This window comes from Oenanthe melanoleuca, chromosome 28 (assembly GCF_029582105.1).
Source record: "Oenanthe melanoleuca isolate GR-GAL-2019-014 chromosome 28, OMel1.0, whole genome shotgun sequence".
Taxonomy (NCBI): domain Eukaryota; kingdom Metazoa; phylum Chordata; class Aves; order Passeriformes; family Muscicapidae; genus Oenanthe; species Oenanthe melanoleuca.
Window position 1 is genome coordinate 938198 of NC_079361.1, and position 13059 is coordinate 951256.

Sequence of the window (13059 nt, forward strand, 5' to 3'; positions counted from 1 at the left end):
GTGACCCCATCACCGATCACTTCCAGGGCGGCCCCGGCTCCCGATTTGAAAATGCGGGAGCGGCTGCTGGTGCTGCTGTGCGCGCTGGCGCGGCGGCGGCGGCGGCGCGGCGGGGCCATGGCCGGGAACGGCACCGGGAACGGCAGCGGGAACGGCAGCGGCAGCGGCGCCGGGGGCTGGGACGGGCCGCAGCGGCGCGCCTGGCTCCGGCACTACTACAGCCAGCGGCAGAAGCGGCTCATGACGGTGACCGGGGCGGGGCCGCGGCACGCGGGGACCGGGTCACGGGGGACGGAGGGTGCGGGGATGCGGGGACACGTGGAGATCGCGGCGACACAAAGGATGGGGGGGGGGGGGGTTACCGGGGATGCTCTGAAGTCACGGGGTCACAAAGGGATACGGGAGACGCGCGGGGGTCACGGCGACATGGAGGATGGGGGGACGCGGGGGACATCACGGCGACACAGGATGGGGGACGTGAGACACGGAACACGTGGACGTGGGGGATTTGGGGCACGGGGAACACAGGTCACAGGAACACAAAAAATGGACAGTGGGTGGGGGTGCAGGATGCAAAGGACCGTGGTGGGAAGGATGGAGAGCACAAGTCACAAGGGGAACATAAAGAGTGGGACTCAAAACATAGAATGTGGGACTGGAAGGACACATGGGCATAGAGCTCACAAAGGATGAGGAACGTGGGGGTTGTGTAGGACACAAAGGATGGGACTTGAAGGACACAGGATGAGATCCTGGATACAAAGGATGGTAGATGCAGAGGACATGGGGATGTGAAGGAGAGGCTGACATCAAAGGTGGGGGATGCAGTGGGGGATACAAGGGATCCCTGGCAGCAAGGACAAGGTAGGGGGGGAACACAAGGAACCTGCTGTCCTGGGAAGTGGCTGAAGAAGGTGACTAAAGCCTCTTTTTAAAGTTGCATTGTAGAATTTAATAACAGAAAAATAATTCTTGTGTGCAGTCCAGGAGTTTCCCCTTCCAAATCATGATTCCCGCCCTTGAGGGGTGCTCTCTCCCCCTTCCAAATCAGGACTTAGCCCACAGTTCCCTGTGGAAATCCAGTAGTGCTCATTACAATACAAACCCCCAGAGGGAGTGCCACCCCAAAAAGGGGCTTTTCCAGAAAACTCCATTTGCAACACCTAGGCATCTTGTCTGGAGTTACACCTACTGCCTGGTGGGTTTGCAGTGACGTTTTGCAGGAACAAGAAGATTTGACTGGTGTTAGACCAGTTGGGACCACCTGGCACTGGCCATCCTCCTGCCTTGAGCAAGTCTCTTGAGCTGGGTGGTCTTCAGAAGGGGGTCCCAGTGAAGTGCAGGGAGGTGCTGTCTCACACTGCTGTTGTGTCTCCCCTGCACTGCAGCTCCTCATCGCTCACCGGAGGAGAACCAGCTGCTGCTTCTACCCCCGCGCCTGGCCCAGCCTCAGGGGCACGGACTGGTGGGAGCGGGTGGTCCTGAAAGAGTTTGGGCCCCAGGACTGGCTGGAGAAGTTTCGGATGTCCAAGGAGACTTTCTTCTACATCTGCAACCAGCTGCGGCCTGGGCTGGCTCCCCACAGCGCCCACTTCCACCCCACCCTGCCCCTGGAGAAGAGGGTGGCTGTGGCCCTGTGGCACTTGGCCACCAACGTGGAGTACCAGACTCTGAGCCCGCTCTTCGGCGTGGGGCCCTCCACAGTGCAGAGCTGTGTCCGGGAGGTGAGCTACGCTGTCGTCTTGCTGCTGAAGCCGCTTTACCTCCGGCTGCCTGATGAGAAGGAGCTGGAGAACATGGTGCGCATCTTCTGCACGCGCTGGGGCTTCCCGCACTGCATCGGGGCACTGGACAGCCTGCACATCCCCATCCACCCCCCCCTGCGCCTCACCGCCGACTACTGCAACGGCCAGGGCTGGCACTCCATCCTCACACAGGCCACCGTGGATGGGCTGGGACAGTTCTGGGACGTCTCCACTGCCTTTCCAGGCAGCATGGAGAACAGCGCGGTCCTGGAGAGCTCCAGCTTGTGGGTGCTGGCCAAGGAGGGCCGGCTGTGCCCCAACCCTCCCAAGCATTTCATGGGGAAGGCACAGAAGTACGTGCTGCTGGGGGATGCCACGTACCCCCTGCAAGACTGGATCCTCAAGCCCTACCAGGAGGATGAGAACCTCACCCAGCGCCAGCTGCAGTTCAACTACCGCCTGAAGCGGGCCCACAGCGTGATCGAGAATGCCTTCCTGCGCCTCAAGGCACGCTGGCAGATCCTCCTCAAGTGTGATGACTGCAGCCTGGAGCTGCTGCCCACCCTTGTCCTCGCCTGCTGCATCCTGCATAACGTCTGTGAGGCCCACGACAACCCCTTCAATGAGGAGTGGCTGGAGGGCACCGAGCCCACCGAGCTGCCCAAGCCCTGCCAGCCTGCACCGGCTGCCATGGAGGACAACCGGGCTGAGCAAGTGCGTGAGCTGATGTGCCAGTACTTCGAGAGCTGTGGGGAGGGCTGATGGACCAGGGGCAACTGCCTGCACATCTCTGCTTGCGGACTCACTGTGGACTCTGGCAAACTGACTCGGTGCTGCACCAGGGAGGCCCAGGGTGGGGAGGGGTGGCCGTGTCATGCTTGTGCTGGGTTTGCTGTAGAGATTTCAGGCAGTGGAATGTATTTTATGCCCATTCTCTCTCCCAGGATCTAAATTGTTTGGTGGTGTGTTGTGTGCTGCTGGAGTACAGTGGGGATTAGGGCTGGGAGGGGGAGGCTGCTGGGATCTCCCTTTCCTCTGTCTCAAGGCCTCTCCATTAGGCCAAAATCAGCAGGAGCCTTGAAATAAGGCAAAACTGCTTTGAAGGTTTGAAACTTGCTGTGTAAACATGCATAGGAAGGAGAGGGAAGGAAAAGGCTGAGCAGGGCTGACACCCTGTGTGAGGGCTGACCAACCCAAGGCTGACATGAAAGGGCTGACACCAGCCTGGACTTGAACTGCATCCACAAACTCAGGGCTGTGCTGCCCTGAGGGTTTGTCCAGCCTAGCACTCCCAGCCCCTCTCCAGAGGGGTTTTGCTCACCCTGGCACACCTGGCTCCCTCCAGAGAGGTTTGCCCAGCCTGGAACACCGAGCCCCTTTCTGAAGAGGTTTGCCCAGCCTGGCACCCCTGGCTCTTCTGAAGTGGGATTTTGCCCAGGCTGGCACCACTGCCTCCTCTGCTGAGGGATTTTGTCCAGTCTTGACTCCAGGTCCCTCTCAGGGTGGGGGTTTGCCTAGCCTGGCACTGCCCAAACCCTCTCCGGTGAGATTTCACCCAGCCTGGAACACCCCCAGGCCCTTCCCCGGGTGGGCCTTGCCCAGCCTGGCATCTCCAGCCTCTCTCCAGAGGGGTTTGCCCAGCGTGGCACTGCCAGGGCGGGGGTTTTCCCAGCCTGGCAGCCGCGTTCCCTCTCCGGAGGGTCTGTGGCTCGGTTCCCGGGTCCCTGTGGCGCTGCCCGCTCTCCGGTCGCTGGCCGGGCCGGGTGGAGCCGAGCCTGCCGCGGCCATGGTCCCGCCCTGCGCCTCCCGCAGCGCCGCCTGGTGGCGGGACCGGCCGCGCCCTCAGCTGCAGGGGAGGCAGCGCCCCCTCGTGGCCAGCCCCCACCTCGTGCACAGTGCGCATGCGCAGCCGGTAGGCGGTAGGTCACGTGGAGGAGCAGCAAGATGGCGGTGCGCGGTGAGTGCGGCGCTGCCGCCGCCGGGCGCTCCCCGAACCCCCCGGTATCCCCCGGCCCCAGCAGCTCCTCTCGGGACCCGGTTCCGCTGGCCCGGCGGCTCTGTCTGGCGGGGTCGCGGCAGGGGTGGGTCTATGTCCGTCCCGGGTATCCGGTGATACCGAGTACGGACACGAGCTCTGGGGTCAGCCCCGGCCCCGGGGTCAGGTTCTCCACACAGGCCGGGCCGGAGCCCTTACCGCCCACCCTGCCCCCGGCCGCGGGACCCGCTGCGGGCTGAGGGTGCGCCTTGACTCCCTTCCCTGGATGCAGGAGCGTGACCGAGGAGCCCCGCAGTGTGCTCAGAGCCGCCTGCGCCATGGTGACGGAGCAGGAGGTGGAGGCCATCGGCCGCACGCTGGTGGACACGGCGCAGCCGCTGCCCACCCGGTTCCGAGCCCTCTTCACCCTGCGGAACTTGGGCGGCCGCGCGGCCGTGGAGTGGATCAGCCGCGCCTTTGGAGACGGCTCGGCGCTGCTGAAGCACGAGCTGGCCTTTTGCCTGGGCCAGATGCAGGATGAGGCGGCCATCCCGGTGCTCATCCGCGTGCTGGAGGACACGGCCCAGGAGCCCATGGTCAGGCACGAGGCAGGTACGGCGGCAGCTCCTGCGGCTCTGGGGGCAGGGGAAGGCGCTGGCTGGCAAGTAGGGCTTGGGGGTGCTTCCTCCACTGTACAGAGCAGCTCGTGGGGGGCCTGATCAGGCTTGGGTGTCAAACCCTGAGTCACATAACATCTCACCACCTCCCCTGCCAGACCTGACAGGACAGGTTGGCCTGGCTCTGCTGTTCCTGCTGGCCAGGCTTCTGTTGTGTTTGTCCTGTTTGGTGTTGGTCAATCCAGCATGTGTCCACATTTGCCCCATTTGGGATCAGTCAGTCAGGCCTGTGTCTGTGCTTCATAACAAGGCATGGCATTGCCAGAGGACACAGCAGGGTTGTTCTTGTACAGACACCCTGATAACATCCTGATACATCCTTCAGGTGAAGCCCTGGGCGCTATTGGGAACCCTGACGTGCTGGATATCCTGAAACGCTACTCTGAGGATCCTGTGGTCGAGGTGAGGTTCCTGAGGGGTCATTTCCTCTGGGATGCAGCACTGCTGTCCTCCGAGGGTGAGGCGGGTCCCCCCTGGCAGGTGGGTGGGGACATTGCAGTGACATTTTGCTGCATGCTGGGGTTCTCCTGGCACTGCTGTTCTGCAGCCAGGGCCGTGTCCGTGTCCCCATAGGTGGCAGAGACTTGTCAGCTGGCTGTGAGGAGGCTGGAGTGGCTGCAGAACAACAAGGAGAAGGGAGGCACCAGCCCGTACCTCTCTGTAGATCCTGCTCCCCCGGCTGAGGAGACGGACGTGGCCAAGCTCCGGGAGATCCTCCTGGATGAGTCCCAGGAGCTGTTTGACCGCTACCGGGCCATGTTTGCCCTGCGCAACCTGGGGGGCCAGGCTGCCGTGCTGGCACTGGCAGAAGGTGAGGGGCTGTCCTTGCTGTGGGTCTGTCCAGGCTTAATCTGGGATGAGCCCTTCCCAAGTCCAGGACTGCCAGAGCTGCTCTCACATGTTTGTGTCTAGGGCTGCTGTTCCCTGGTGCATTACGGAGTGCTGGGTGGTCTGTGGTGTTCCAGAGCTCCCTTGCCACCCTCCAGATCCCCTTCTCTGAGAGAGGGGGCGCACCAGCTGTGATGTGGTCTGGGACCAGCTGGTCTGACCCATTGTCAGACCTGGCCTGGGGCTTTTGGGGTCCTGTTCTTCTGGCCTGGAAAGTCAGGGGCTGCTAGTGTTTGGGAATAATTCTGGAGAAGGGAATGTCCCCTGAGTGGGGAAGAGACAAACTACAGCCAAACTACTACTACTACTACTACTACTACTACTTTGGACAAACTAGTCCAAACTACTGTTTGGACCCACCCCCAGCTCAAGGGAAGTGGATCAGGCTCACCAGCCATCTGGGACTGTTGAGGTCCTTAAGATGAGGTCTGTCAGCTCCTGCTCCAGGTGCTTTGTCCTGGAGAGCTGGAGTCCCTGCCATGCTGCCATCCCCTGGAACGTTGTGTGGTGGGACAGAACTTGGGCAGGTGGGAAGCAGCAACTCTGCTGGGGGGTGGGTGCTGCCACCGAAGGAGATGCTGGGACAGGGTTGGGATTGGGGAGCAGGGTGGGACATGGGATTGGGGTGGTGACCCTTGGCATCCCCAGCTTTCAGGTGAGGGCTCCATCCAGGCGTCCTGGTGTGTTTTGGGGCATCCTGGTGCATTTTGGGGCGTCCCAGCTCACCGTCCCCCCTCCCGCAGGGCTGCGCTGCGGCAGCGCGCTGTTCCGCCACGAGATCGGCTACGTGCTGGGGCAGCTGCAGGACGAGGCGTGCGTCCCTCAGCTGACGGCCGCGCTGCGCAGCCGCGCCGAGAGCCCCATGGTGCGGCACGAGTGCGCGGAGGCGCTGGGCTCCATCGCCCGGCCCTCCTGCCTGCGCGCCCTGCGCGCCTTCGCCGGCGACGAGGAGCGCGTGGTGCGCGAGAGCTGCCAGGTGGCCCTGGACATGTACGAGTACGAGAACAGCAGCCAGTTCCAGTACGCCGACAGGCTCTGCAAGCTGCAGGCCTCCTCCTGAGCCTGGACTGGGGGCGCTGAGGTGGGTGTGCTGCCTCCCACCCTCTCCTGCTGCCAGTGGCGCTTTCACAGCCACCTCTGTCGGTGTGGATCCGTGCCTTGCCGCGCAGAGCTGGAGGAGGGGCTGAGTTTGATCTCTGGCACAATTACAACCACCTTTTCCCTCCAAATCCAGGCTGAGCTGCTACTTGCCTCCCCACCACTGTTTCCTGGATCTGCCCCTTTTTCCTGCCAGGATCAGCACTGCCTGTGTGGAGCGTGGCTTGGGGCTTGGACCAGGTGGGCTCTGCTTGGCACGTCAGAGCCTGCTGCAGCTCTGCAGGGCTTGGGCCTGCCCTGGATTGGTGCTTCCACGTTGGCAGCTCCATTCTCCCCAGCTGAGCTTTGCTGGGGGCTAGGATGGGCTTTGGGAATCCGCTCTTGTGGGCTATGGTGTTGGGATGCTTCGAAATTGCTCTCAGTGCTGGTGCCGAGCCGGGGCCCTCGCCCCCGCAGTGGGTTCGGCTTCTCCTGTTGGGACAGGCTGGAGCTGAGCCTGTGGCAGCCTCTGCCCCAGGATGGGGGTTGTTTCATGGCAAAGTTGGGAAGATTCAGCTGGGTTTTTTTCTGCAGGGAAGGGCGCTGCCATTAGGGTGGGCAGGGTGAGGCAGAGCCTGCCTAGGCTTTCCCCCATGTTTAACTGGGGCCAGGAGGGCTGAGGCTGCTGCTGGCACCCAAATCTCTCAGCCAGCCCAGCCTAGGCACTGGGGTTTGGGGTTTGGCAGAGAATAAAGCATCGGCACAGGAAGCTGGAGTGAGTTGAGCTGTGATTTACCTGTGCCCAGGTGTGGAGTGCACCCAGCACCATGGGGTAAAGCTCCGGGTGGGAGGCTGGGGGCTGCCAAAATGAAATCGTAGAACCATTGAGGTTGGAAAGGACTTTTAAAATTGAGTCCAGCCACATTGGGAGGAGCAGGAAGTGCGGTCCCTGATGGCATGAGGTCAAACCTCCAGCCTTGGGGAGGAGGGTGAACTGTCTGAGGTGCCCTGGTAGGTCCCACTGCAGGACCCTGCAGGGCCTGGCATACTGCTGGGCATCCCTTTTCCCCTTGTCCAAGGGCTCCCTGTGAGTCACTCCCAGGCTCAATCCTCTTAGTCCCTGAAGCCAGCTCAGCATCCCCAGGGTTCTGGTGCTCAGGGACACAGCCAAGAGGCAGCCCTGGCCATGGCCCAGTCTGACCCAGTTCAGGATCCCACAGAAAGGGCTCTCAGTCAAGATGTGACCAGTTTGGGTGACCTGTACACACTGGGAGTCAGTGACACATGCCTGAGTACTGTGAGTAGGGTCACCTGTGTGTGATGTGGAAGGCGAGGGGCTCCAGACTGCAGTTCCTCAGCACTGAGGACATCTGATTTCACACTGTTTGGAATCAGCAGCTGTTATGGGTTGCTTGTCCCCCTTCCCTCACCCTCTGTAGCCTGTGGGTGATGGGCTGGACCCAGCTGGCACTTTGGCCTCTGGGGTATCCCTGTGTCAATATCCATCCCCAGGACAGTGGGATGCGTGATTTCCCCCAGGCCATGTAATCACTTCCACTGTTCCCTTCTTGGCACATGAGCTGCAGCACCCTGGAGTTTGCCAGGCTGTTTCTCCTTGGCTACCTCAGTTACCACCTCAGCTGCCCCTTTGTTCTCCAACTTTTCCACGGGTGACACACTCAGACCTTGCAGGGTTGTTTCCCAATCATTCCATGCCAACATTTGTCCCTGCTCCCCTAAACACCTTCTAAGAGAAAATTGGAACAAAATGCATTTCTGAGGCTGGGATCTGGGCAGGGGTAAGCTGGTGCAGCAGAGCTGGTAAGTGCTGGAGTGGAGCAGGGCTGAGCCTTGAGCCTTGCCTTGGTACTGAACCCCACTAGCACCTTCAGCCCTCCCAGTCTAGCCTGTGCTGGAAGGGTTTGAGGTTTCTCCAAAGCTGCTGCTGGCCTGGGCTAAACTCTCCACCCTCTTGGTGTGGGAGGGATTGCTTTTGGGGAAAGCATGGACTCTGCACCCCTCTGCAGGCTGCTCTGTGTTGGGCAGGGGATTCTGGGTGCTGGGGTGACACATGGCAGCCAGCTGGGAAGGCAAGAGCCTCTTGCCATGGGCTGCTTCACTGTACAGCAGAGAGCCAGGGAGCCTCCCTGGCTGATGTGTCCCCATCCCCTCTGCCCATCACCTCCCCACCCCAGGGTGCTGTGTCTTCTGGGATCTCAGCCATTGGCTCCAGGGATCCAGGACCTGCTGAGTGATTTAACCCAGCCCAGAGGAGGGAGGAAAGACCTTGGCCATCCCTCCCCATCCCTGTCTTTGGGGGATCTCCAGCTGCAGGTGACTCCCCACACCCAGGGGGGCAGAGGTACCAGTGGTGCTTCCAGAGGGGTGGGATTTGGGGACCCTGACCCACATTGGAGCCCACTGATCACCCCCCATGCTGAGGCAGCTGGGCTGTGCCTGGATTAGCAAGTGCTAAGCTCCTTCTCAGCAACACAGCTCTGACTCTGGGTGAGTGGCACTGCCACCAGCCATGGGGACACCACTGTCCCTGTGAGCTGCCAGCGCTGAGGAGCCTTTTGGACCCTGATGCCACTTCCTCCCCTGCAGTCCCCTGCCTGGGAGACACTTTGGTGGCTCGGGGTGGGGGTGCAGGGATAGCTGGCCATGGCCCTGGCGGGGGGTGTCCCCCTGGCTGGCACCGGGGGCGCGTGGGGGCCACGGCACTTGCTGCAGTCACCCCCCGAGGAGGATGGGGTGCTGTACGTGGACTACAAGCCCCCTGCCCTGGACAGCATCCGCCTGCCCCACTACGTCCTGTACCTGATGATGGCAGCAACGCTGGTGCTGGTGGTGGCATATGCCATCGTGGGGCACCTTATCAAGGACCTGGTGCACGACTTTGCTGGTGAGTGCTACCCAGAGCAGGGTGGGGCTTTGGGGTGGGCAGGGGGCCAGGGGTTCCCCCCCCATCTGGGACTGTGCTGTGGCAGGGCTGGTGCTGCTGACAGCTCCATCTCTGCCCTTGCAGACTGGGCATTTGGGCCTAAGCCAGAGGAGAAGGCGGGGATGGCCGAAGGCACCACGCTGGAGGCAGAGTGGCTGGAGAAGGACGAGGTGCTGGTGGAGCAGGCGGTGGATGACGAAGGCAGTGGCATCCTGCCCAGCACAGACATCCCCCTGGGGCTACTCGCCCCACGCAGCTCTGTCTCCTTTGCTGACTCCCCCAAGAAGAGGCTCTTCTGAGGCCAGAGGACAGCCCTGCCACAAGCAGGATCCTGCAGCCCTGCCTGACCATTGGGTCACAGTGTGGCCCTGGCCATAGGCACTGCCCAGCAATGCTGCTCTCGGGGCTCCTCGTGGGCTGTTATGCCAATAAAGCCACCTGGCCCAGTCCTGCTCACTCCTTGGCCCAGCACAGTGGGGGGGATGGCAGGGCTGGGACATCCCAACCTTTGCCTGGGGCAACAGCCTTGGCACAGCCATGGCAGCCCTGGCCATGGGTGTATAAAGGCAGGTGCTTGGGGCTGCAAAGCCATGGTGTGGGTTCACAGCCAGTGGTGGCAGGGGACATAGACACAGGTGCACACATGCACAGGGAAACGTGGATACACCTCTGGATGGGCCAAGTCAGTGTGGGCAGAGGGGTAGGGACAGACAGATGGACAGCTGGATGCTGATGCTGGCTGTGCCCCCACCATCCCCTCAGTGCTTTGGCACTGCCAGACCATGCTCAGTGGCATCCACAGGTGGCCTCAAACCAGCCTTGGGGGACAAAGCACCCTGAAGCCTCACTTGGGTTCTGCATGAGGGCACTGGGGATGGAGGCTGTTGTATGGACCTGCATCCCGTCTTAAACCCAGGCTGAGGCTGGATGCTTGTGCCACCAGTTTCCTTCTTTGCCCCTTGAAGAATTGCTACAGGCAGAGTGGCCCTGCCCAAGTTCACTGTCCCTCCCTAGGGTGCTGCTGGGCACCCTCTGCATCAGTTTGTGCCCTGGTGGGTGGGCACCCTGCCATGGTCTCCCTGAGCTAACCCTGTCAGTATTTCTGACGGTATGCGGGCACTCACTCCCTGAGGACGTGATGGGGTCCCACCTGGGATTGTCTGGGGGCAGCTGGCTTGTGCCCAGGGGAGGGCTGGGGGTGGCCTTGCATTGCCCACCCCTCTGTGCTGCCCCATCCCATGAGGATGGCCCATGGATCCCTCCCTGCTGCCCCAGCCCTGCCAGCAGGGATAGGGGGATCCAGGCAGGGTAGCACTTCTCCACCCAATCACCCATCTGTTCTTCCACCTGGGCACCCACCCCCCACCACAGTCTGTCTGCCTCTGTCTCCATCCACCCCCTGCCCTGGGCGTTGTCACCAGTCCTGGGCACAGGGACATATCTGTCCTTTGCCACTCTGGTCCTGGAGGTGGTGGCCACTGGGTGCTGTGGGGTGCCAGTGCCTGAGCCAGGGGAGTGGTACTATCTCCCAAGGGTGACAGGAGCCATGTTGCCATGGTGCTTGGTGCCACTTTGTCCTCTTGGGGCAATAAAGGCGCCCATTGCCTTGAGTGCAGAGTGCAGGCACGATAGCAGCAGGGGACAGAAGCTCACCTTCAGGAGCAGGATCCAGACGTGCCTCAGCCCTCCACCCAAAAATGCCAAAGCCCTTGCAGCCCCTCTCGCTCCTGGTCCTGCTTGTCCTCGCTGCCACCACCCAGGGACAGACTGGTAGGTGCCCCTGTGACCCTCTGTACCGCTGTGCCCTGGGGTGCCTGGGGAGGTGGCCAGGCCCCCTCCAGGCATCAGATCAGCTCCTGGGAGATCTTTCCAGTGGGACCAGTCTGTCCCAGTGCTCCAACAGTAACCTTTTGGGGGCAGAGCAGAAAGATCTGGAGACACCCACCTGCTGCCCCAGTGCTCCTCCCTGTGCTGGGGACAGGTGAGCTGTGTCAGGGGTGGCTTCCTTGGTACCCAAAGGACAGTGGGGAAGGGGGAACAGTGAGTGTCTGCCAATGTCCCATCCCATGGGGGGTCCCATCTCATGAGGGGGTCCCATCCCCTGAAGGACGGAGCTCCCCCTGAGCTGTCCTGTTGTCCTGTTCAGGGGAGCTGAGCTCCCCTGAAGCTGTCCCCATCCCTATATTTTCCCTTTCCTGTCCCCTGGCCATGCAGACACGGGCCCCAAGGTGCTGCAGCCATGGCTCATTGGCCTCACGGCCGTCGTCGTCTTCCTCTTCATCGTCTTCTTGATGCTGCTCGTGAACCGGCTCTGGAATCTCAGGAGGCACAGGTTGGATTGCCGCGGGGTGGGGGGTGCTGGCCAGGGGGGAAACTGTGTGGAAGGTTGCGTGGGCTGGGGCAGGGTGTCCCCGGGCACCGTCCAGCCTCTCTCCCCTCGCAGGAAGGAGGACGACCAGCCGGAGACCCTGGCAGCTGACAGGTACCGCACCGGGACACCCCGCACCGGGGCTTGGATTCCCTCGAGGGTGGCCACGTTCCGGCTGTGCCATGGTGGCTGTGTGCCCTTGGCATGGCCGGAGGTGGCCGTGCCGTGGTGCCCTTCGTGCACGGCTGACCGGCATTCCCTCTGTCCCGCAGGCTGGGGCGCTCCGGCCACGTCAACCCGGCTGCGGAGTTGGATGAGCTGAGCGACGACAAGCAGCAGAGCAAGGCCACGTCCCTCTGAGTCCCCCCCGTGCCCCTCTGCCCGCGCCGGGCCACCTCCGACGGGCGCCGCACCCTCACCCCGTCCGCGGGGCGGGGATCCGCGCCGGGTTTCTGCGACAGCTTTGGCCGCAGTGGTACCGCCCTACCCCCGGCCGCCCCGGCTCTGACCAAGACCCGGCGCGGATCAGCCGCTCGCCGGAGAGGAGCGGGGAGGGCGGCGGCCGGGGACGGGGTCCCCCAAGCCTGGGCCGCCAGGGGTCGCGGCCGGGGGGGATAAGGACAGCCCCCTCCCCAGACGTGCCCAGTAAAGGTTTCCCCAGCCTACCCCGGCGTCAAGCGCCTTGTGTCACCGTGCTGGGGAGGGGCCTGTCCGGCAGCTCCCGGTGCCAGTAGAGCAGGGGACAATGGCAAGTTCCGAGCTGTCAGACCTCAGCGACCTCGGCAGGGCGAGGCCACATCGCTGCCCGACCAGCCCAGACCGAGGGGTGGGCCCGGAGGGGACACGGGGGCTGGGGAGCACCGAGGGGGGTGGGGGTCCGCCCCTCCGTGGCTGTCCTGAGCAGCGCTTGGGGACAGCGACCGCGGGGACTGCGGGGGTGAAGCGCAGCTTCGCCCAACGCTGACCTACGGGTGAGGACAGTGACGTCACAGCGCCGGGCGATGACGTCACGCGCACGAGGTGGTGACGTCCCGTGGCCAAGGTCTGGAAGCCGAGGAAGTGGCAGCAGCTCTGAATCCAGGAGTGACCCGCGGCTGTCCCCACCCCTGTCCTGTCCCCACGCGTCCTCTCCCCGCCTGGGGCTGGGGCTGCGCCCCGCGGGGTCCCGGCTCCGTCCCCCTCCTCATCCGGGCCAAGAGCAGTCGTGGGGGGGTCCCTCCTCTGGGGGCTGGGTGCCCGCTGCCTGGCAGGGCTCTGCTCCCCCCAGTGCCCTCCTCCTCCGCTGGGACCCCCCTGTTCTCCCCTATTGGGCACCGTTCCTCAGTTTCCCCCGGGGCAGTGAAGGAAGGGCGGAGGCGGGCTGGAGTTGAAGCATAGCTTGTTTA

At 62.8% G+C, this 13059-nt stretch overlaps 4 protein-coding genes across 6 annotated transcripts; all 4 read left to right on the forward strand.

Moving 5' to 3' along the window:
* The first annotated feature begins 3 nt into the window (after positions 1 to 3).
* Positions 4 to 2691, forward strand: LOC130264396 (uncharacterized). The gene is made up of 2 exons (XM_056512524.1): positions 4 to 246; positions 1389 to 2691. The coding sequence occupies exons 1-2, from the start codon at positions 52 to 54 to the stop codon at positions 2505 to 2507; spliced, it is 1314 nt and encodes a 437-aa protein (XP_056368499.1). The 5' UTR covers positions 4 to 51; the 3' UTR covers positions 2508 to 2691.
* A 943-nt stretch (positions 2692 to 3634) lies between these two features.
* DOHH (deoxyhypusine hydroxylase) lies at positions 3635 to 7137 on the forward strand. 3 transcript variants are annotated; one of them, XM_056512528.1, is made up of 6 exons: positions 3635 to 3702; positions 4013 to 4332; positions 4723 to 4799; positions 4971 to 5208; positions 6029 to 6366; positions 6520 to 7137. In XM_056512528.1, the coding sequence occupies exons 2-5, from the start codon at positions 4059 to 4061 to the stop codon at positions 6343 to 6345; spliced, it is 906 nt and encodes a 301-aa protein (XP_056368503.1). In that variant the 5' UTR covers positions 3635 to 3702; positions 4013 to 4058; the 3' UTR covers positions 6346 to 6366; positions 6520 to 7137. The 3 variants fall into 3 exon arrangements, with proteins under 3 accessions (XP_056368503.1, XP_056368501.1, XP_056368502.1); XM_056512526.1 differs by having other exon boundaries at positions 3672 to 3826; XM_056512527.1 differs by having other exon boundaries at positions 3674 to 3826; positions 6029 to 7137.
* On the forward strand, positions 7099 to 9762 carry SMIM44 (small integral membrane protein 44). Its single transcript, XM_056512538.1, has 2 exons — positions 7099 to 9267; positions 9391 to 9762. The coding sequence occupies exons 1-2, from the start codon at positions 9027 to 9029 to the stop codon at positions 9603 to 9605; spliced, it is 456 nt and encodes a 151-aa protein (XP_056368513.1). The 5' UTR covers positions 7099 to 9026; the 3' UTR covers positions 9606 to 9762.
* Positions 9763 to 10845: 1083 nt separating this feature from the next.
* Positions 10846 to 12064, forward strand: SMIM24 (small integral membrane protein 24). Its single transcript, XM_056512537.1, is given in 5 exon segments — positions 10846 to 10918; positions 10921 to 11076; positions 11521 to 11638; positions 11750 to 11788; positions 11947 to 12064. Coding segments are annotated over 5 exon segments (459 nt in total). The 5' UTR covers positions 10846 to 10860; the 3' UTR covers positions 12035 to 12064.
* The last annotated feature ends 995 nt before the right edge of the window (positions 12065 to 13059 follow it).

Coding starts and splice junctions, on each gene's coding strand:
- LOC130264396 (XM_056512524.1), top strand. CDS start 52: ATGCGGGAGCGGCTGCTGGTGCTGCTGTGCGCGCTGGCGCGGCGGCGG. Junction 247..1,388: donor GGCAGAAGCGGCTCATGACG/GTGACCGGGGCG, acceptor CCTGCACTGCAG/CTCCTCATCGCTCACCGGAG.
- DOHH (XM_056512526.1), top strand. CDS start 3,690: ATGGCGGTGCGCGGTGAGTGCGGCGCTGCCGCCGCCGGGCGCTCCCCG. Junction 3,827..4,012: donor CTGGCGGGGTCGCGGCAGGG/GTGGGTCTATGT, acceptor CCCTGGATGCAG/GAGCGTGACCGAGGAGCCCC. Junction 4,333..4,722: donor CATGGTCAGGCACGAGGCAG/GTACGGCGGCAG, acceptor TACATCCTTCAG/GTGAAGCCCTGGGCGCTATT.
- SMIM44 (XM_056512538.1), top strand. CDS start 9,027: ATGGCCCTGGCGGGGGGTGTCCCCCTGGCTGGCACCGGGGGCGCGTGG. Junction 9,268..9,390: donor CCTGGTGCACGACTTTGCTG/GTGAGTGCTACC, acceptor CTGCCCTTGCAG/ACTGGGCATTTGGGCCTAAG.